We start from the raw sequence: 24653 nt of genomic DNA on the forward strand, positions 1-24653 counted from the left end.
AAACCAATAAAAATACTTAAATGAGGTTCTGCCCCCTGGAATAAAGCCTGCCCCCCCCAATAAATCCTGGCTGTGCCCATGACAATCTCCCTATAATATTGGTGTAATATTGTCTGTGGTGTTGCACTCACACTGTAGTATTCTCAGTTTATTATTGCCAGGAAGAGCAGGGCTCTGATAAAACTGCAAGTGGAATGAAAAGGGTAAGATTCACTAATGAAAGCAATATAAACAACCAAGCATGTGCTGTTTTGCAACACATGACGCAGCTGAACAAGTTACATGAGTCTCGTTAGCCTCTTAAGTCGATAGTTCTCAACCACCCAGATACTAATGTTAAGCTTCTCTTTGCAAAGGTGCTTTGTTTTGAAATTAAATACAGATTGCAGGTTGTTAAATTGGTGGTAATTTTCAAAATAAGCCTCTAGATTGTGAATTTTTTTTTATTGGCTGAAGTGATACCAAGAAATTATCCACTTTTATGTAAGTGGAAATTAACTTAGGGCAGGAAAAGCTGTCAGTTGCTAATATTTTTAGAAGGATTTGGTTTTGTAAATTGACAGTCCTTATTTTAAATCCTTGGAGGCAATAATTTATAATTAATTGTAATAATGGAAGTCACATGTGTGACTCAAGACCCAATTAATGTAGAAGGACATGACATCTTTAAACTCCCTAGGTCAGAGAATTGTGAATGGAAAGCTACATGCCTCTGGTAATGAAGGTTATTCCACTTACTTCTTTTAATAGAGCATTTAAAGGTTATCTAATTCAAAATGTGTCATGGTTGTATGTAATTTGCTGCTTCTTTTTTACAGAACATAGTATTTCCCATCCATGCGTGTACTGGTTCAAGAATCCCCCACATCTGTAGTGTAGGAACAGTTTCTGAAATTAGACATACAGGTCTCTCAGAACTGAGGCAATGATCAGCACTTTCTCCCACACAGTATAGTACCTCCAAATGGCCTATTTTCACCCAGGAATGAGGGAAGACTTTCTTTTGCACCTGCTTATGCGTCAGTTTGAGTTAGGCTCAACACCAAGAGCAGCATCCTCAATACTGTTCTAAATTTCTAGTTCACTGTTCTACAGATTTTGTGTAGACGTGGCTAAAGTAGTTTCACTATAATGGCTTGATCTGATTAAAAAGATGGAATCCTCTTTCCAACTATTAGTGGCAGTTCTAATTCAAATATAAGAGGCATAATGACAGAACTGACTTTAGATCAACTTATTTCAAAACAGACTTGCTGCTAAAGCAGAAAAAAAACATTTTAGTTACAGGTTAATAAATTTAGACATCTTGCAAAACACAAAATCTAGAGATAACATGCTTAGTGGAAAATTCTAATGTGTCACCAATCAATAACAGGGACTTACTAAGTAACTTACTAAAATGGAGTAGGTAAATGTGTAAGCATTTGAGCTAGCAAGAACCAAGTCGAGCATACAGGAAGTGTACACAGTTGCAGAGAGGACTGTCATATACTTCCTGGTCAAATAGACTCAGACAAGTTGGATAGCTGGCTGTGGGTTTTCTGTTGCGGAGATCTGCTTTTAATAATTTATTTTCCAAATGTTTAAAATGTGCTAGCTGCCACAATATTTTGGAAATGGCCTAGTCATTTAAACTGGCAAATGTAGCCTTTCTACACTTGGGTTATTAAGGCTAGCAACTTGCACACTGTACTGGCCACAATTCAGTGTTGATCAAATGGAAGTGATTTAGCCACACCTGCAAGGAATGCTGTGCTAATAAAATATGCAACTCATTAAACTAATCTCCCTTGTTTTGTACAATGGTGGCAAGTGAGATAATGGCTGCCAAGGGGTGTGGTAGAAATTGGGGTGGTGTAATATTTCTAAAGGCAATAGGGAGGGGGTGGTAAACATTGAACTCCAGTGCTTAGCAACTATAATTGTTATTGCCAGTGCCTATACTGTGTGTGTATTTCAGGTTATCTCCAAAACAAGGACTAGACGTTGAAATTTATCTACAGTCATACCTCAGGTTGAAGTTGCTTCAGGTTGAGCGTTTTTGGGTTGCCCTCCGCAGCGACCCTGAAGTAACAGAACGGATGCCGTTCGTATCCAGAGGTACCACTGTATTTATTTTTAATAGGTTTTACTACATACAAAAATTTGCATGCACAGGATCTGGGAAACTATCAGTTATTACTTTAAGGCTAGAGAAATATAGATTGATAAACCCAGTTCTTTTCAAATGTGTCTATGGCTACAGACTTGATCTACTTGTACAAAACTTGGTAGCCACTTTAAGGGTGCTGCTAAGAGTTACCCGGATGCAGGTGGCACTGTGGTCTAAATCACAGAGCCCTAGGGCTTGCCGATCAGAAGGGGGGGCTCGAAGTTCATGATTATGAAATAAATTGACTAATAAATATTTGACATCATTAGCAGCCATATATCTTTTTCTACGGGTTGGTATATAGTCTGCAAACCAAGCAATTAATGTGTGTACAGAATACTTTATTAGCATTTACCAGTCATTCTTACCTGTGTTTCTGGGAAGTTATTCTTAAGGGAAATCACCAAGCAGCTGCAACCCAAATAGATTCCCCCCCCCCCCCGCCCTTCGATCCAAGGGAAAGTGCTCTGTATGGGTACTTAAGCACAAAAATTATCCCCAGAAAAGGCTTACTGCTTAGACTGCACGCATGGACTGACTAGAAGCATGGAGCAAATGTTTAGTCTTCATAAGCATTCTTTAGAAGAGCCTTCCCCAACCTGCTGTCTGCTAGATGCTTCAGACTTCAACTTCCATCATTCCAGACCATTGGCCATGCTGGCTGAGGCAGATAGGTATAGTAGTCCAAAACATCTGGACAGCATTGGGTGGAGAGATGCCTGCTTTAGACTCTTAAAAGGCATTACCTGTTTCAACCAGCTTGGCTAAGCCATGCATGGGAGCAGACATGCAGTATATGCTAGAGATGGTCAAACTGATACTTAACTTTCCTAAATCTAAGGAGTTTATGGGACACATCTGAGAAGAAGTATCCGTTTTACTTTCCTCTGATTTAACAGAAGTATGGCAGATTTGGGCCTATAGCACCCTGTCTCATGTAAGGCACCAAACAGATGTAACACCACTTAGGCAAAATAAACTAATTTGAAGACAGCTGCTCTTATTCCTATCTGCAATAGGCACAAGTCTTTGTAAGCAACAAAATTCTGAGAAGCAAAGAAAAGATTTCCCATCAATACGGAGACTAATAATTTACTAAAAGGATCAAAGCCAGTTTGAGAGATGCAAAACAGTACAGAAGTGAGCAATACTTATGTTACAAATCCCGTGTTGCCATTTGACAATTCTGATAGTCATCATACCATACAAAAAATAGGTTAAAACAAATGTGTGGTTTTTTTAAAAAAAGAAACCTATTTGCTTTGATAAAAACAAAGTTTTGGATAGAGAATGCAAGTTGAAAAAGAATTTCAAAGGCTTTGTGTGCTATAACTATCGATGGGCAAACTCCCCTTAGTATGTCTCTGCACCCAACCTCTCAAACTCTGAAAATAACTTGGGCCCTTTCAAATCCAGTTCTGAGCCTATTTGGTCTTGATTTCATTGGTAGTACAACAAGGTTTGATCCTTCCTGCAACTTTCCCAATGATATCCAATGCTCCTTCAACCACCTTTCTGTGTCCCCCCATGTTTCTGACCCCTACACTTGTCTTTGTTGCTGCTCCAAAAGGGGCAGTGATGGCAGGAGAAGTGAGGGAGGTCTCCTCTCAGTTTCCTAATATCTGGCATGCTGCTAAGGCTGGATGCCAGAAGTACTGTTGAATAATGTCATTTCCCAAGTGTTGCTAACATGAGTCAATAGCCATTAAAGCATGAAGCCACTGTAGTGTCAGGGATGGAAGAGATACTTCTTTTATTCACTGCCAGAGCAGCAAAACCTAGGAGAGGAGTTAAATGGCTTCAGTTCTACTCTAGTTTGAATTTAATGCTATCTTTGTATTGAGCATTACAAAGTCGGCCTAGACCAGTCTTTCACGCTGTGGGCAGATAACGCATGGATCCACCACTAGCTGTAACATGTTTGAAGAACCGTTCAAAGTCTTGCATCCTTTCTTCAATATGAAAAGCAGGTTTTCAGGAAGTATGATCAGCGTAAAATTAACTCTGATGTTGCAATTTATTGCCAGCGGGCCAGGCAACCTTTTCTTCTGCTGTAGGTCTGATTCAAGGCACACCTTATCTTCTTTTTACATGGGGATCATATCTAAATGGAACAAAAAAATGCATAAATGCCTGATTCTGAAATCCAGTAAAACTGAAAACACAGTCACATGACCTGCAACTTGTCCATGAAGCTGACTGAGTCAATAGACCAGTCATTGCTTCTTGGCCCAACCTGCCTCATAGGGTTGTTGCAGGGTCACAACAACCTGAGCTTGGAAGGAAGCTGGAACATAAATAAATAAAACCATTAAGGAGCAGTTGAATCTCAAATCCATTAGCAACAATGCAATCCACTGCTGAAACAGTCATATTTCTTGTTGAATATTAAGCAGTGATGAGGCCACATGGGGCCAGTGTGGGAGGACAGTCTACAGCTTAAGTATCAGACTGACCGAAAAGGCCCACATACCTCTGATGGCAGAACACAGAACAGGGTCTCTGATGGTGATGTGAGCACATGTGCAGATTGTATCAGAGACATTTCTTCTGTCATTAAGTCTCAGATCCAAAATGGGTGCCGACATGCCCAGTGGGAATTTGGGACTGACTGACCTAAGGGTCTCTAAATACTTATGATATGACATATTCCCCAAGCAGCGTGACCTTTGCCAAGGAACACACAAATGGAAACAGACTAATCCAGGGTGAATTAACATTTTACTTTACTTCGATACTTTCTGGGCAGTCTATTGCTGCACAGTGAGCCATGCATTATCATGCACACTGCTTCTTCAGATTTCCAATAGACTGAGTGTAGAAGTTTCCACCACATGATCAGAGGCTTCCTGCCTATTATCACCCAACAGCAAGAGCAGTTTCAACTGGCAGCAAAAATTATTGTCACTTATCAAATTTGTCACTAAAAAAATGTTAATTAAAAATTCTCATCTTTGGGTTTTCCTTCCAGAAGCATAAATGGGGCAGAAGGTTGTCCTTGCTTCTTAATTCTGATTTTGGTCTGCTCTGATGAACCAAGTATTGATTTGGTGTATTTATTTATATAGTGAAAAGCTAGCTATGTCAATTCCATAGTTTGTTATTTGTTTGGAGGGAAGAACAGACAGTCACATGCAGTTTGAGCAAACATACAATGAGTCCTTGGACTCAGCTATATAGCTGCAAATAAAACGTTTTAAGTGCAATATACAGCACAATGTAATACTAGATGGCAATGGAGAGCCTTATGGAAAATCCAATGTGTTTTTTAAAACATTTTTTTAAAAAGGATTTTCAGAACATTTTTGTATGTGTGTAGATTCCACCCTTGAGTCCATTATGGGGAGGAGGGGAACCCTCACCTGAAGAGATCATCTGCAAGCGAATCTTCTTTTGCTTGGCGACTCTGTTCCTATAAAAATAAATGATTCTTTGAGAAATTCTGCCAAATATGAACTGCTCTGAACCAGCATGATTTGAGTGCTGTCAGGCATTCACACATAAATACAATGGGTGGTATCCAATACTGCATGAGCACAAGGAAACAAGGGATTCTCCCTACCGTCTCCGCCCCACTGCATACTCCCTACCCTGTGCCAAAAGGTCTCTTCTGAAGATCCTACAAAAAGGCCAGGGATGGGAGGACGGTGGGGCTGCAGTGGGAGTGGGGAAAGTGGGAAGAGGCCGCTTGCAAGTGGTCTCCATCCAATTTTCCATGACCTTCCACTCCCAATGCAGCCCCTCACCCAGCCGTGTATGAAACACTGACCTACAGCTCACGATCATGACTGTGATAGCTCAGTTGGGTTAGAGCATGGTGCTGATAATGCCAAGGTTGCAGGTTATTTGCTTTTAACTACTTCATGCTCCTCACCTCCATTTCTTGCCTCAACCATTCTTCCATCTCAGAATTCTTTCTAGCATGATGAGCTATCAGATCCGATCCCCCAATAATGTATGGAAGTTGTCCTGCTCCAGGATAAGCTACCTGTCAAATGGAAAGATGTATTAATCTCAACTCTATTTAACTCAGGTTTCAAACTGGGGCTTCAATGCATTTACAAGTCTCACTATGCAAAGATGGAATCCGAGACAGCTACTTACTCAATTCAGCTGCAAAGAAGCAGACAAGGATGCCCTTTGTCATTATTGCATTCTATCATTTGAAGAAAACTCAGAATACATTAAATACAGTTGTTGAATATTAGTCTTTCATTCTAGGTTTGGGCTGTAGAGCAGGAGGCACTATACAATCTATGCAGGTTTCAGATACAGTACAGGAATAATAAATACAATTATCCACTTAAAAGTGTATATCTTTAATGTTTCTATTCAAGCTTAACAACATTACAAATGGATTTTGACTGATCTGCTCTAAGTTTGTCCTTTTACAATAACAATACCAATTTCTGATCATTCCCAAATAGTGCAATATAATTTAAACACAGAAGCATTCTGCTTCAAGATACCCTTGCAATAGCTTTTAAGACTACATTTAATTCAGTCCTCTATTCCCCCACACTGTACTGCAAACCTCTAGATTAAAAGACACACCCAACCAACCAAAACCAGAAGATGGTCAGATTTAGCTAATACAGACGTACCTTGAAAGTCGAACGGAATCTGTTCCAGAAGTCCATTTGACTTCCAAAAAGTTTGGAAACGAAGGTGCGACTCCTGATTGCACAGGCATGCCGGAAACAATAGCAGAAGCTGCACCAGACATTCGGTTTCCAAAAAAATGTTCAAAAACTGGAACATTCAGTTCCCAAGGCATTCGGGAGCCAAGGTACGACTGTATTTTTACACCTTTTCTGTATGTTCTAAGTAATATCTTCTTGTGAGTTTAAAAGCATGTACCAACCTTTTTGAACTTTTTAAAGTTGTTCAGATGTCCATAATCTATTTTTGCAGTGCAACGACCATCTTTCCTTGGCTGACTAACAACCAATGATCTAAATTCAGTCAGTAGGAGCCTGCTGGGCAGATTGCTAGAGTCATTCACACATCTATCAGGATTCTTATTTAGGAGGGGGAAAAGAATTAGAGCAATTACTGAGGTTATTCTAATCAAGATTGTTTATTACAATAAACATTTATTCTTCATCATAAGATTGTAGGTACTGTACTTAGTCATCTATTTTCTGAGATGGTATTTGAAAACATTTCCAAACTTTTTCTAACTAAATCAGTTTCTTCAAGGAAAACCAAAATCTCCCTATAGCCATTTAATGAACTATGAAATGTCTGCATCAATTTATACATTCAATATCTTCACACCTTTCACTCATTTTCTACATGACAACAAAATTGCCTGTTCCTCCTACAAAGTAGGACAGGAAAATGGGTCTATTTCCTAGTTCACCGGCAAAACAGTGAAAGTTTGATAGTTTCAATTAATAACTGGGAGGGAAGGGAACAAATAGAATGCTAACAAAATAGTTTAAAGACAACTTTACAAGTTACTTGATGCTATTTTTTTCAGATAGATTTTCAAAAAACTAAATGTCACTAGCCTCAATGTTGGAATATCTTTTTAATTTAAAAGAATGCATTTCCTACCACATTACCTATTGCAAAAATTAAATACACATTAAAAAACATTAACATGAAGATATTCCTTACATTGGAGTCATTCTTTGCAGAGCTTGGTGATTCTTCTTTCTCTTGTTTCTGGTTTAAAACTGGAAGCGACTGCTTCTTTTCTTGCTGTTTAACAAAAGGTATTGTTAAGTGTCTAACATATACTTTATACCACTACAGTAGAATGAGGCTGAAAACTGTAGGTTGAAAGCTACTTGCTTGAACTCTAGCTAGCAAATGCTGAACTCATCTGTCTCTGACTACTCCTCAAAGAGAGGAAATAACAAATGGTTCTTCTGTCAAAGTGTGTGGTAGCTCCCACACAAGAGAGCTGAAATAAATTACTCTGAATGAAAGAGTTCTTCAGCATGGTTTCTCCCAAGCTAAAGAAGCCTTCTATTCAGCAGAATTTATTTATGGTCACAGCTTGCAAAAACAGAACTTAACTTGTTACCTAGTTCTTGGGTTTCCAAGTGAAATACTTTCACAGCTTTAAAGTATAAAAGAAGAAATAATCGCTTTCATTAATGAGCAACTTTAAAATTGCTGTTGTGCAGAGCAGTGTGGCTGATTTACTGTGGCAGCACAATAAAAGATGGATGTAAAAGAGTCAGTACATACTCACAAAAAAATCTCTAGAATAGTGTGAAGTTATTCAGGAAAACAATTCCGACCCAACAAAAGTAGGTTTTCACGAGAGGTCATTAAAAAAAAAATGGATAAAGGCTATTTTAGATAGTAATGTAAGAAAAACCCAGCTGGATCATGCCAGGGGCTCATACAGTCCACGATCTAGTTATCACAGTGATCAACTAGATTCCTATGGGAGGTCCTGCATGCAGGACTTGAGGGCAACTGCATTCTCCACACTTGTGATTTCCAGCATAATTCAATATAGACTTCAACATACATAAACCTGTGGTTTCAATGGGACATAAATGCTTTTAATTGTGCAGTGGATTGTGACTAGTTTTGTTTTTGAACCTTAGGTGTACTAGGCAACCACAGTTCTTCCATGTAAAAGTTGTAAAGGAAAACAAAAGCTTTAAAGGAAAACAAACCTCTCTCTCCACTGTGAGTGTGAGTATACCAAATGCCAACACTAGCAGAAACAGGCACATTGCATCGAAAAATCTGTTTCATGTTCAATGAGCACATGGAGTTTCTGTGCCCAGTGGCTTCCATCCTTACAACGAGAAAGCGTGTGCAAAAACATGAAGTACATGAAGCTGCCCCTCAAGTGAAGCACATGGGGAAATCTGAGTATGCTAGAATGGATATGCACACATTTGGGGGCTGGGGAGGAAGAAATGCGAACTACACAAAAAATGGTGAAAGCAACAAAAAGGAATCTCAACCTGAAAGGGATAGTTACTGATAATGCCCGATGCTCTAAATCAATGATTTAAATATTTTACCATGTTACAGAATATTTAGATAATCAATTTACCAAATATATTTTTAATCCATCAGTGGCTTGGCCCTGTTCTAAATGTCCCCCCACTTTGGCAGATCTGAAGAGTAGTTCTATGAAGCCCACCCTCTAAAATTCCAGAAGTCTGAGTACAATATATACCCACCTTGTTATCCCTCCTGTAAAATGATATAAAGCATTTATATTCTTCCTTCTTTTATTGATACAAATTCAAAATAATTTTATCTTTATGCTAATAGTCTAAAATTGTGGTTTGTGGCATCTCTCTCTCTCTCTCTCTGCGTGTGTGTGTGTGTGTGTGTGTGTGTGTTTGAGACAGAAAAAAATGTCACTACCTGAAGTCTCCCAGTCTCCATATCTGAATTCTCTTCTTTCATTTCCAATTTCCTTTTCTTCTTTGCACCTTGAGTACTGCCTTCACCATGATTTCCTATATCGTCTTCCCAATCCAGTTCTTGGCTTGCAAAGACAAGTTCTAACGATGCTTCATCTTCTATTGAGTCTTCCAATTCTTTTCTCTTTTTTGATGCAACAATGCTTTCATTATTATTATTTTCTAACTGGCTAGTCTCCGCAATAGACTTTCTACTTCCACCTATACAGGACTTCTTTGTGTTCTGGTCCAAGGTACATGACCCTTTTTGAGATCCTCCTGCCTTGCTTTCCCACAGCCAAGAAGTTACAGGCTGAGTATGACTAGAAGCCAGTGATGACTTCTCCTCTATCTTTGCATATTTAGACTGTGATGTTTCTTCAACCTCATCCCTTTCCCTTGAATAGAAAAAAAAAAGCATTTTAGACTTTCTCTTCAGATTGAGGGAGAACCTAACATCGTGCCAGTGAACATGATTGGTCTCCCAATCCTCTAGAGCAAATGTTGCTGGTGCAAAGGAGGGAGGAAAGGGACACTTAGTTCCTATTTGCACAAGCAGAACATCACAAATGGATATACACAGACAGATCACAAACACATACTTGTTCTCATCTTTATGATGAGATTAGACATGATTAGATTAGACAGACTGAATCCAATCAAGTACAACTCAGATGGCACTTGTAATAATCATAGCAAGCATTTAACTGCGCACTGTAGTGTCACTAATTTCAAATGGGATTCATCGTGATGGCATCCTTAGGAGCAATCAGCAAAAGGTAGCTTACTCATAAGCAAACTTAAAATTAAAATGTAGCACTGATTAGCATTATTCAGGCAAAGCTTCTTGGAGCCAGCATGTTATCAATATGCATTATTTGTGAGGATTTCACATATTTTCAGTTAACTATGGAACTGAAACATCTGAGATCTTTGAAAGCTAAGTAAAGACCAAAAATTAGGGAATAAATATTAGAACTAGCCTGACTGCAAGAGATTTATGTGAACATACCTTTTTTTGGTAACTGTCTGGAAGTAGTTTTTAATTGAATTCAATTGTTGCTGTGAATCGCCCTCTTTGTTTCTCCTATTCCCTGACATTTTAGAGGGAGAGGGCGAAAGGCTACTCTGGTTAGTCTCGGGCCTTGCATTCAACCTGGGTAATGTAGCCCCAACATTCACAGTGCCAGTTCCTGCTGGAGTCTCATTAACAGTAGTTATATCCAGTGGGTAAGATTTTTTCCTTTGTTCCCTGATAGGAGTTGTTGCTCTCTTTCTGTTCTCTCCTGACACTTCCATGCTGTGTAAACAAGGAGAAAAGTAATAGGTCAGAGCAGGAAATATTAAGTCAATGACCAAAGCCTGTACCATACATTACATGATCTATAATCCGTTTCTCAAATTTCTGGTTATTCTGCTGATCCCTAGAAATGTGAGGTATCTGTAAGGTCCATGCATGCGTTGCACCTAAAGATGAGAATTTCTTGCTAGATTGAAGCAAATGAATTTCTTTCTCTTTTTTTGCCAGCTACGAGGAATTTGAAATTTCTCTATCATCATCTGCTATGGGAGTAGTAACAGGTCTGATGGCAGCGATTGATATAATCAGGCATTGGCTGAGGGTCCATGAGCTCAGATGGGCCCCTCATTAATCTCATCCTCACTTGGCCACCCACCTCCCTACCAGTACCCTGAAATGGAGGCATAGTAGTAACTGCATTTTAGAATGGCAGCTGCTGAGCTCCCCTACATGCATGCATCTTTGTTAGTTCCTTAAAGGGACTTGGGTACAAAGCACTATTAAGTATGCTTGCAAACATAGGGCATGGCCACTGGTGCTGCATATCTATGAGTTTGCTCTGCTAATCCTGGGTGGGTTACACACTTAGCAAGTGAAAGGAAAAGGAAAACCATTTCTTCCCTTTCCATTGTTTGCTTACTTTCGTCCACCCTCTTCCTCAACTTGCCCACCGAAATTGCAGTGGCAAGACAAAACTGCAGGAGAAGGGCAGGGCCTGAGGAAGAAAAATCTGCTCCTTTGCAAAGTAGATGTTACCTACCAGTATCAGTAGGGATTGCTGGAACAAATTCAAAAGCGCAGCAGCACACACCTGCACTCTAGTAATGCTTCCAGACGCTATTTTTTTCTTCCATCTGGTACAGTACATACCAACTAGTTTGCTTTCCTTCTGACTGATTGATTCCTTTCTATCCTATTTGCACTTTCTTGCTTTTCTCCACCTGTCCCTCTGCCCACCTTTCTCCTCCCTCGAGCTTCCTATACTCCCCTCCAGCAGCAGCTTCAATGACTCTCTTCTTTTTTGAAAACAGCTGGCTGTGTCAATAATAAGTGGAACTCAGTAAATCCTATGTAGTCTAGGAAATGCTAATATCACTGTGACTAAAGCTGCAGTCCTAACCATGTCAACACAGGAGCGCTCCCCGGTAAGTGGAATTAGGACTGCAGCTTGAGCACCTGAGGACCTCACCAATAACAGTTTGTACAGAACACCCTGCTTAATTTTGGGAGATAAAAGAGAGGTATCAGGGCTTAAGTGCACCAGCAAATTCCACCTTCCGATCAGCAAACCATTACAGTGGTACCTCACAAGACGAATGCCTCAAAAGACGAAAAACTCGCAAAACGAAAGAGTTTTTCGTTTTTTGAGTTGCTTCGCAAGACGGATTTCCCTATGGGCTTGCTTCGAAAGACGGAAACGTCTTGCAAGTTTGTTTCCTTTGTCTTGCAAGTTTGTTTCCTTTTTCTTAAAACCGTGCATTCACTTCGAGGAGCAACTCATAGCACGCGGTGTGGTAGCCTTTTTTGAGGTTTTTGAAGACTTTGGTGATTTTTGAAGCTTTTCCAAAGTCCGTGCTTTGCAAGACGAAAAAATCGCAAGACGAAAAAACTCGCGGAACGAATTAATTTCGTCTTGCGAGGCACCACTGCAGTTCCTAAATGGTGCAGAGGAAAGATTCCAAAGCTACAGCTGACTACAGAGTTCAACACTGCCTCTGCATGTTGAGCCCTATTAAGATGCCTCCTGTAAGTTTGTTGCGACTTTGGCTGACTTTTTTTAAAGAGCAGAAATAAGATCCTAATATGCCACCCTTCAGTCATCAAAAACATTCCTTTGTTCATTGTTTGGAAGATGCAAACAGTTCTGTCACCAAAGCAGCTTCCATATCACTTGTAAATCTTCCTGGATTTATAGTGCAATGCTATAAATGCTTACTCAGAGTGAAGCCTCATTGAGTTCAATAGAGGTTACTCCTAGACAAGTGTATGTAGGAATGCAGCCTAAATATTCTAAATCTAAAATGCAGCCCTAAATGTGACTTCTGAGTATACATGCATAAGATTATACTGTTAATATTATTTTAGCATGCATTCTCACTGATGTCAAGGATTTCAGCAGATACACGCCACATTAAATATGCATACAGTGGTACCTCGGTTCTCGAACGTCTCTGTTGACAAACACTTCGGAACCCAAATGCCAAAAGCCCAGAAGTAAATGCTTCCGTTTTCAAACACACCTCAGAAGTCGAACGGCTTCCACTGTGTATTTTTCAATTTTCTCAACTGAATTTGCCAACAGCCTTTTTGCCTCGGTTTTTGAACATTTTGGAACTCGAACGGTCTTCCGGAACTCATTACGTTCAAGAACCGAGATACCACTGTACTTATGTAGCAGCAAGTAAATACAACAGGATGCATTTCTGAGCAAACACATAGGATTGTTTTAATTCTGTAATGCTGAGTAATGGCTACCTTTGGTTCTGATTTTCCCACCATCTGCAATTCTCCCCTCACCCACATTTCATGTGTAATAAACATACCACATTTTGCACAATGTGGCTAGTGATAGTCTTGCTCTATTTCCCAATTGTGTGTACATAATATACCCTGAAGTTATATGTCAAGGGTTCCACTAACACTTGACTGGACAAGACCCTGGGCTGGCCTTGGACAGTGGCTAGAGTGTGGGCTGCACTCCTCTGAACTGTTTGGAAGAAGGTGGAATATGAATGAAATAAATAACACTGGTTTGTTGAGTGCATGTACACAGAAAAACAGTATACAAATAAAATGACTGAAGTGTGTTTACATGAAATGTTGCAGGTTTTTTCCTGCCTTAAAAACTCCAGCAGGCTCTTTTTTTTTTTTTTACAAAAGACAGATGCAGTACTGAAAGTTACGCTCCATAAACTAGGAGTCCCTTCTTTTGTAACTTCAAGAATCTACCCATGCAGTTTTTGGCATATGATGAAAATTTTCAAGTGAAAATAAAGGCATCACAGTCAGACTAACTGTGGCTTCATCATGAAGCCATATTTAGAAAGAGCAAATCAAAAGAGCTCCTGCTGGTACATTACCATGTGTCCATCAGTTGGTCCATTTCTGTGTCAGCTACGTATGCTGCAATGGTGGGCATGACTGTTTCATCTACTACACTTTGAGAAAGGTTTGGTCCTGTAACAAGTGATGCTGATGTGGGTTTTACACCTGCAGTTTAAAAGCAGCAAAGAAGAATAAATATTAACATTTTAAAACTATATAAATCATGCCATTTCAGACAAATATTATTCAAAAATATATTTTTGTGCAACTCTTCCTATTAAGAAGTGTCCATTTATCTCCCCATCTTGCTTCTTTGATACAGTGGAACCTCGGTTTTCGAGTGTCTCGGAAGCCGAACATTTCGGAACCTGAACGCCAAAAACCCAGAAGTAACTGTTTCTGTTTTCAAACATGCCTCGGAAGTCAAACAGCTTCCGAGGCGCATTTCTCATTTTTTTCAATTGAATTCTCCAACCGCCCATTGCACATCGGTTGTCAAACATTTCAGACGTTGAATGGTCTTCCAGAATGGATTACGTTCAACAACTGAGGTTCCACCGTACTAGTATTTTTACAATGCAACTTTAAAACCTTTGGTTTTCTATGCAGGTTCTGGCTTTCTATTGTTGCTATATAAAAAAATACAAGCATATTGTCATTAAGATCACCATGAACACATTCAGCATCAAGTTATATTTTCATCAAATCCCATGCCAAAAAAAAAAGTTCAAACTGAAGACATTAAACAAGTCATATAATTTAAAAACTTGACCTGACTATTTAATACCAAAACCTAAAATCTAGGATATCCTCTTACTTAAAATTCTATTGCATAAGGCGTCTGAGCATCCTAAAACTAAGGGCTAATCCAGAACTAATACTATCCAGTGGTCAACCATACCTAATGAACTGGGAGCAAGTCTCTGGCCTCTCCCATATAAGCAAATTAATTAGAAAAAGAAGTTACAGAGTTATGCTGCAGAAAAAAATGGAAGTGAATGAAAGTGAGATTCAGCTTATTTGCTGTCAAAACTGGATACTAAAACTGGTGCTTTTTACTTTTCCAATTGAAAGCTATCTAAAATCTGTTAAATCTACAAGCAAAAAAATGTAGGGTCATCAGTAACATAAGGCTATCTGTAATCCTAAAACAAAGCACTCTTAAATAATATGCTCCCTCTTTCAAGCTGTCTGCTGAATTCAGTTCCTTAAAAGTAAAAAATGCTTAACAAAGATTTTTAAAAATAGATTTTAAAAATTACCTGCATCTAGTGGAGTTTGAGGATTACAGTATGTTTTTGTGGATGAAAAAATAACTGCTAGACCAATTTCTGCCTCAGCTATTGTCCTCCATTGCTTCCTATTAGAAATAAAACACACTGTCAGAAAAACAAATGGAAGTCATTCACCAAATAACATCCTTGGAAAATAATGCTAAAACATTACAGCAAAGAAACAGACTATCATGCAGGATGCAACCTGTGAATCGGCAAGGGATGGATATCAGTGTTTGTTTAAAAAATAAATGGCATTGTAACAAGACTCTGGGCTGGGTTATAATGAAGGGTGAGCTAACAATATTTTAAATAAATAAAATGGCCCAAGGGAAATTGTCAGTGAAACATTTAATTCTATTAACCTGCAGTTTCCTGCCTACATTCATTCATATTCAGACTGCACATGTACAGTGGTGCCTTGCAAGACGAAAAGAATCCGTTCCACGATTCTCTTCGTCTAGCGGTTTTTTCGTCTTGCGAAGCAAGCCCATTGTCGGCTTAGCGGATCAGCGCTATTAGCGGCTTAGCGGCTTTTAGCGGCTTAGAAAAAGGGGGGGAGGGGAAAAAACCCGCAGGAACTCGCAAGACATTTTCGTCTTGCGAAGCAAGCCCATAGGAAATTTGTTTTGCGAAGCACCTCCAAAACGGAAAACCCTTTCGTCTAGCGGGTTTTCCGTCTTGCGAGGCATTCGTCTTGCGGGGCACCACTGTATAACAAGTCTGGAAGACACTCCAGATGTTGTTAATTTATAATCACTATGTATATACTGCATTTTATTGAAGCATCTCAAGGTGACTGAACCCAGTTTGCCATCAAACCCCAGCATAAGCGCTAGTGGTAATAGGAGCTGTAATTCACATCATCTGTAGGACCACCGTCCCGTGGTGTCCAAACTTTTTTCAAAGAGGGCCAGATTTGATGAAGTGAAGGGCCGTGGGGGCCAACCAAAGGGCCAAAGTTGTTGAGCTTTTTTTTTATTCTAATTCAGCTACAATCGTTTCTTGCATGTGATAGAAATCTATGGACTTACTTTAACATTAGATATGCACACATATTTTACAGACCCTATTTGTATCCGTTATGGTTTTAAAGCCCCTCCAACAACAAAAAAAACAACCTCAGTACTCAATTACTAATATTTCAGCAATCCTACCTTTGGAAGACAGCTGTGATTCTATCCATCCATTTCCTGTCCAAGTCAGAAATGGATCCTTGAGAGTTTGTCAACCCTACTTCAATGACACAAATATCAGGTGCTACCAAAGAAGAAACAATCTCTGCTTCCTCCATTATCAGTTTCGCTTCTCCTCCTCCAAGTTTAATTGCTGCACTCAGTTTTGCAAACTAAAATTAAATACAAAGCCCAAAGGTTCAAAGAACAGAGCTCACATTAATATGACACATTTCTATAATAAGCATACCATTTCATAACTTAAGAAGTAATGTAACCAATATGAGGACTCTACAAGTGACAATAAATGCAATGGTATATACAGAGAATGTTACAGGTGTGTTTATTACTATTTCAAAGGTTTCTTCTTTATTACCATTTTATCATATTACCTTGTCTACAAAGACTATCAACTGCAATATGCAACCTGTGATCCTCCAAATGTCGCTGGACTACAAATGCTGCTGGCTATTGCTAGCTGGGGTTGATGGAAATTATAGTTCAGCAACATCTGGAGAGTGACAGGTTCCCCATCCCTGATTTATATCATACAACTTGAGTTCCTTTAGCAAGATAGTAAAGAGTCAGGCAGGTTCTGCATTCTTAAAAAATGCCAGAGTACCCACTTTGGACACTACATTGTACACACAGTAATGCATGTGGGTGCATGTAATGCAATGGGCGAAGACATGGGAGGAAGTGGGCAAGCCCAAGACCTTCTTCCAATCAGAGAACAAGCCCTTGGTGGTCTTTCAGCCAGTTCTCTGCTCACTTTTAAAAGCTGCATGTTCAATGTGCCTTTTGTTAACATGAATGCAGCTCAATAGATGACTCTGAATAAAGACAAGTAGAAAATTGACTGAAAAGTCAAGTTCTGAGCTCCAATGAGTACAAAAGTCCTTAACTTGGGTTACAAATGTTCATATATCGAATAATCTAATTTAAATGTCTTTGTTACTTTTATTTTTCACTGCTCAAGTTACTTTGAGGCACCTGAGTGAAAAAAATTTTTTGACAAATAAATAGTAGGGGCTCAAGTTTTTATAAGAAAAAGTATGGACACATCAGTGGCTCCACTCACAACATCACAACCCCCAGGGACATAATCTCAACATCTGCACACTGAGCATGGACACTGAGCAAAACGGCACCTATGAAAGAGTAGCTGGACATGCATATGTAATCCATGTGAATGGAGATCCCTGTGTGCATTCACACACTCGATGTCCATGGATGTCATGAATAATAATAATAATTTTATTATATATACCCCACCCATCTGGCTGGGTTTCCCCAGCCACTCTGGGCAGCTCACAGAATATATCAGAATGTACTAAAACATCAAACATTAAAACCTGCCTTCAGGTGTCTTCTAAAAGTCAGAGAGTTGTTTATTTCCTTGACATCTGAAGGGAGGGTGTTCCACAGCCAATACTGAGAAGGCCATCAGTAGGCCAAGCAGTGCAAACCTCCTTCTCATTATTGCATGTGTACAAAATTTAAGAAGGGCTAATGAGTACACAAAACCTGTGCTATTAACATAATCTCTGTAGATAAAAGTATTTGAAATTACTTTTGTCAAGCTTTGAACAGTGCCAGTTACCTGCTTAGCAGTTAGAAACACAAACGTTTTTCCTTTGAATATTGTTCTTCTTATGGGAGAGGTTGCCAGATCTAATTTGTTATTCTTAACACTCAGCTCATCAATAGGAGGGTAAAATCTGTGAATGGAAGAAATGATTGTAAAAATGTAGCTTACATTTTACACTACTATTAACTGTCATTCATTTCTACATTGCTTACCTAGTTTGAGTACATCTGTTTTTCTATCCAACATCTAGCTGGTTTACTATGTTGTACACAATCTTGCACACAGTAATCTTGAGGCATTATCCATTTGCACACAGGCTCAACAATAAACGTCTGCTTCTTCTGCACCCATGTAGCATGTAGTCCTAGAGCCCAGGAATCACTGAACACATGTTCATTTTTTTCTCTATCCAGCCCCCCCCCCTTGCTGAACGCAATCTTGAAGTCGGTCTTGGACAAAGGCAAAGACCACAACCATGCACCCTAATATTTGATTACCTATTTGATTATCTATTTGATTAACAAAAATCTGAAAACTCCACAGGCACGTTTTTATGACATGCCCACTGTGTATAACCTGTCTGCAAAAAAAGTTCAAAGGTTTAAATAAAAGTTGTGAATTCAAATTACAGTGGTACCTCGCAAGACGAAATTAATTCATTCTGCGAGTTTTTTCGTCTTGCGATTTTTTCGTCTTGCGAAGCACGGATTTTGGAAAAGCTTCAAAAATCACCAAAGTCTTCAAAAACCTCAAAAAAGGCTACCACACCGCATGCTAGGAGTTGCTCCTCAAAGTCAAGTCGCAACTGCACCCCCTGAATGCACGGTTTTAAGAAAAAGGAAACAAACTTGCAAGACAAAGGAAACAAACTTGCAAGACGTTTTCGTCTTGCGAAGCAAGCCCATAGGGAAATTCGTCTTGCGAAGCAACTCAAAAAACGAAAAACTCTTTCGTCTTGCGAGTTTTTCGTCTTTTGAGGCATTTGTCTTGCGAGGTACCACTGTACATAAAAAATAAAAGCTGTTCCATACAGTTTATATGGACAGTAGGTCCTCTCTAAAGGCAATATAAATTTTAGTTTTAATTGAAGATCAAAGCATCACTAAACTGTTAATCTTATTCATCAGCAGAAATAATTTAACATGAACGTGATCTCAGATTGTGAATTGAGATGTATTTTACCAAGGCAATTATTAACTATATAATTTATTTTTAAAGCAATGTTTTGTTAATGTTCATATTCCCAAGAGTATTTGCACCACTTCAAAAGATATTACCAAAGAGATCTCTATAGCAACCTGTGAAAATGAAGATGATTCAACTCGCATAACACCCAAAAATATCCTGTCATTTCCCCAAGAGCTCATAGCAACGAGTCAGCAGTACAAGACTTTGCCAATTAAATATAATTATACTTAACCTTCCTCACTTTGCTTCACCTAGTCTGAAAGAGGAAATAGTTAAAGACCATAGCTGAGGAAGTCTTCACTGGATCGACATGAATTGGGAAGTTACAAACCAGTACAGAATCCTCCTTTCCTAGACAAATAAATAGGAATTGCCTAAGCAGCTCCAGATACCCCAGGGTGGTATTTTATTTATTTGATTAGAATACTTGCATTCCACCAAAAGGCTCTCAAAATGGTATATGTAAAAGATCACTTTCAAAATGATTTGCACATATAACCAGAAATAGCATGGTGAGAGTTGGAGTACAGCAGGCATGGCCAAACTTGGCCCTCCAGCTGTTTTGGGACTACAATTCCCATCATCCCTGATGACTGATCTGTTAGCTAGGGATGATGGGAGTTGTAGTCCCAAAACAGCTGGAGGGCCAAGTTTGGCCATGCCTGGAGTACAGCAACATGTGGAAAGCCAATGATCCCCTACTTCTCCACTAGAAGATTACAGAAGGTGGTGCTGGGAGACAGATATTTTTCCTTATTGAATTCCACACAAGTCTATGCTATTATTTGTTATGGGAGCTTTCTTCTGGAGTTCTACATGGGTCTAAGAAGTTGTGAAAGTGTCTATTCTAGATACTCTCTACTTAAAGAAGTATACAGATGCATGAAGAATTGCTACCAGTCAGTAGACAACAGTGGGCCAGAAATGTTTCTGCTATACTTCAAGAACATAAATGTTCCATATAATTTCGAATGTGTGTAAACATATGATTTAATCTGATGACGTATAAAATTACACTATGGCATAGATAACTATAGCATGTATGTTATGCATCATATTTAATTCATGAGCGTACATGACTTGAATATGGTTATATCCAGTGCTTTTTTTTCTTAAAAAAATGTTAAAGTGTACTCTCATTTTCCTACTCATACAGTATTGGAATACTGCCCCTCAATGAGGCCAAACTTAGATTCACAAAATGTTTAGGGGTATGTGTACCCCTGCGTACCCCCAGAAAAAAAGCACTGGTTATATCTAAGCAGGGCATACTCCAGGAGTTTTTAAAGCCAAGTGCTACATAGTAGAACATAATAGTTCAAATTATAATGATCAAATCCTTTTTAAATCTAGGGCGTGTATTATAACTTATTACCTTTCAGGTGTTGGTAACTGCCGCTTCGCCTGAATTGCTTTGATTAATTCATCAAAATACTCTGGCTTCACAATCGGTCGACCACAGATCAAGGCACATATTGCCTAAAGATAAAGCAGATCATCACTACCATAATTTACAATAGTACAAAAACACTACACACTCTCTCTAGCCTGTCCTCATTCCCAGCCTTTCACTCACATCTCTCCACCCCAGTCTCGCAACCCACTAGTTAGTGGTACCCTCTGGTTAGTGGTACCCTCTTAAAACAGAAAACTACAACCCTTTTGCTGCCATTGTCTGTGGACACCATTCTCACTGCCTTCTCAATTACTCCCAGCAGCAGCACACCTTAATGCTCCCCATATAACAACGAACTCTGCCAGGATAGTTACCTTCCCATCACTCCCAAACACATCACTACCAAACTGAGCCCCATAAATTATACCAGGCTTCCTCAACCTCGGTCCTCTAGATGTTTTTGGCCTAAAACTCCCATGATCCCTAGCTAGCAGGACCAGTGGTTAGGGATGATGGGAATTGTAGTCTGAAAAAAGCATCTGAAGGGCCAAGGTTGAGGAAGCCTGAATTACACTCAACTTCTAAGTACCTCTAAATCACTCATCTCCTTTACTCATATGCTTTACAGAAGCTTTCTCGCTAACTCTCTACAATTCAACTTCTCTTCTCACTCCTGCACTCGAATCCAAAGATTTATGCCAAATCCACACCCTCCTATATCCTAACTTCATTGTGATTATCTTTCTATTAAATTGTTCCTGCATGGCCATCAGTGTCTGCTCCACATCTTCTGGAATGCCAAAAATACACTCCCTCTTATTTGACTCCATAATGGCTATTTGTAATCCACTACACACATATAAGAGTAAACCCCATGGAACATATTGGGACTTCCAAGTAATTATGTGCATGACTGCATTGTTAAAGCATCTTTCATATACAAAGATGCCTCACAAAAAATGTCACAACGCTCCTGTGCCTGCTGCCAGGAAGTCTCAATTTTCCAATGAAATATTAAAGTGAATTGACAGGAAAGGGAATACGAAAGAACGGTTTGCAGCATATAGGACTACAGACCATTTTACTGCAATGCACAGTTCAGAAAAATCAGTATTATGCTTGCATATCAGATGCACTTGAAAAGTCACAACTCACCTTAACTGTAAGTTTGACTGAGTCCATAACAAGATGAGTACATCCTTCTTTCCACTCATTCACTACATGGCCGCCCAGCTGTAGAATATTTTTACTTAAAGCATTTTTCTGTGAAACAGCTAAGCATGAAGAGCACACTACCAAAGGCTCATAGAATATTCTGGAAAGCAGTGTTAAAAGAAACACACAATATTATTACTTTATTTAGTTAAATAATAGCAACTGTGTGTGGTCCTTTACAGGGAGAGGTCCCTGCCCTGAGGAGCTTATCAATCTAAATTTGACACAGGGGAAGCAACAGAGTGGTTTCAGTTGCATGTAAAAGGTAAAGGGACCCCTGACCATTAGGTCCAGTCGTGACCGACTCTGGGGTTGCAGCACTCATCTCACTTTATTGGCAGAGTACACTTTATTGGCCGAGTACAGCTTCCGGGTCATGGGGCCAGCATGACTAAGCCGCTTCTGGCGAACCAGAGCAGTGCACAGAAATGCTGTTTACCTTCCCGCCAGAGCGGTGCCTATTTATCTACTTGCACTCTGACATGCTTTTGAACTGCTAGGTTGGCAGGAGCAGGGACCGAGCAACGGGAGCTCACCCCATCACGGGGATTCGAACCGCCGACCTTCTGATCGGCAAGCCCTAGGCTCTGTGGTTTAACCCACAGCACCACCTGCGTCCCTCAGTTGCATGTACTTAAGCTCAATTACAGGTTCAGCTACAGTGAAGAATACCATCTAAGGGGCTGTGGCAAAGGTCTCATAGAAAAGGTGGATTTTGAAAGAAGTAAGAGTTGGCACCATGGCAGTGTTCTAGGAGGCAGTTCTAACAGTACAGAAGAGCTAAGGTGGAATATTTGAAGGAACAGAAGGCCTTCAGACAGTGGAGGGAGGCAGAGCTACAGAAGCAAAGATTATGGCAGGAATGTATCATGATCTAAGAGTAGAGACATTTGCAAGGGATCTCACACCCTTTGTAAGATTCACAGCTGAGAATGACTATTTTTGTCCATTTCTAATTAGTCCTCAGACATATTCCATGACTTTCAAAAAAGTACAGTAATACCTCTGGTTAAGAACTTAATCCGTTCTGGAGGTCTGTTCTTAACCTGAAACTGTTCTTAGCCTGAAGCACCACTTTAGCTAATGGGGCCTCCTGCTGCCGCTGCACAATTTCTGTTCTCATCCTGTAGCAAAGTTCTTAACCCAAGGTAATATTTCTGGGTTAGCAGAGTCTGTAACCTGAAGCGTATGTAACCCAAGGTACCACTGTATAGCCATGAACATTTTAAGATGAGAACAAATTGATCTTACCTATACTTGCTTCCAAAGACTCCGAAAGTGACTCTGTCACCGGACCTCAAAGTTCTAGTAGTACCATTTGCTAGTTTTTCTTCATTAACAAAGGTACCATATTTAGAAGTGTCTTTTAAAGTTAACACAGGAAAGGTAGAAGACTGACTCTGAAAATAAAAATAACATTTCAGGTACCAACAATAGCAAATGAGTTCATTTTAGCCAAACCACACATCATGGTTTGTTAGGAGTGTAACAATCTATAGGCAATATTTACTCTTGGCTTACTGAATGTGGTTTGTTGAAGCAAACCAAAACACAATTATTGGTTTGGATGTAACACTAAGCAAGGGATCAAATGTTTTCCCTATGTTTCACTCAGACAGAGGGGTTGATGGCAAACAATTATCTATAGTTTATTGTGATATGCAAACTGGGTCATTGTGTTTTTTGTTTCTAGCATTAACCCTCTATCTCAGCCTTCCTCAACCTGGTGCCCTACAGGTGTTTTGGACTATAGTTTTCCTAAGTGACAGCCAGCACAGGAGTCTTAGCCCCAAATACCAGGAGGATACCAAGCTAATGAAGGCTCCTATATCTGATAGCTACATTTTTTACTTGGTAAACATATTGAGTAAAACACATTCAAAACATAATCTTGTTAGATGAGGTCTAAAAATCTGGGAGCAGTAAGAAATTTATCTGTGACTTGACTGAGGCGGTGCTGTACATTCTATAACTGCATAAAGTACGATAAAAATTGCATGATGGGTGTGGTTGACCCCAAACCACCCCCCTATTCATAATGCTGTACATTTGGTACTTACAAGGTTCACTTGAGGGTGAATAACTGAAAGGACTGCATGGCTTCGGCTGATGGACTGATCCGTTTGAATTAAAATGGCACAATTTCTACGTCCGACAACATACTCGACACCAACTAAAAGGTGGTATGACTGTCCTGAAATGGGAAAAACACAACCAAATTTTAATTAACCTCTGATGGTATAACGCTGATTTTAATGTTTATTCATGTGGATGGAGAGTTGGAGACAGGACTTTAGCCACCCCTTCCACCTTACAGCAAGGATGTGGAAAACCTGCGCCCCCCCATGTTTTGCTGACTACAACTCCCATCATTCCTTGCTCTTGGCGATGCTTGCTGGGGCTGATGGGAGTCGTGCTTCAGCAATAGTTCCCCAGACCTGCTCTCAATGCGAAGCCCACCTCCCCTCCCCCCCCCAAGTTTTCAAAAGTAAACATCGGCTAATTGGCTAACTGCCGCTTCTCCAACCCGCCCAAACGCGGCGAGCCAGGACAATCAACAACCAATCAACACGCAGAAGCCGGAAGGCGGGTACAACCAACAGGCGTCAAACCGGAGTCAGACCAGTTGCCCAGGACACGCCCCTCCCCCTCAGGCTCCGCTCCTCACCTGGCCCGGACTCGTCAGCTGGGCTCAGCTTCCACATCCTGAGCCGGAAAGAAGCCGGAAGGCCCGGCCCGGCCCGTCTCGTCTCGCCTTTGTATCTTCCCCAGCTTCCCCAGCCCTTCTTCTCCACCTCAGAGCAGCTGCCCGAGGCGACGCACCTCTTCTCTGCACACCGCGCATGCGCCTTTCGAGGAGGCTGGCACAGCGACGACATCGCGAGAGCCCAGACTGAGAGAACAGCGCCTCCTACAGAGAGCGGAG

The 24653-nt window shown here is 40.0% G+C and overlaps 1 protein-coding gene across 1 annotated transcript; it reads right to left on the bottom strand.

Moving 5' to 3' along the window:
* Positions 1-3228: 3228 nt before the first annotated feature.
* On the bottom strand, positions 3229-24621 carry NBN (nibrin). Its single transcript, XM_079983082.1, has 16 exons — positions 24396-24621; positions 23788-23921; positions 22979-23127; positions 21668-21827; positions 20492-20595; positions 17941-18058; positions 16320-16510; positions 15151-15248; positions 13924-14053; positions 10556-10843; positions 9506-9941; positions 7778-7861; positions 7017-7172; positions 6027-6140; positions 5515-5564; positions 3229-4256 (listed from the first exon to the last, which is right to left on the bottom strand). The coding sequence occupies exons 1-16, from the start codon at positions 24604-24606 to the stop codon at positions 4229-4231; spliced, it is 2451 nt and encodes an 816-aa protein (XP_079839208.1). The 5' UTR covers positions 24607-24621; the 3' UTR covers positions 3229-4228.
* Positions 24622-24653: the final 32 nt, after the last annotated feature.

Source organism: Podarcis cretensis, assembly GCF_951804945.1.
Source record: "Podarcis cretensis genome assembly, chromosome: 7".
NCBI classification, from domain to species: domain Eukaryota; kingdom Metazoa; phylum Chordata; class Lepidosauria; order Squamata; family Lacertidae; genus Podarcis; species Podarcis cretensis.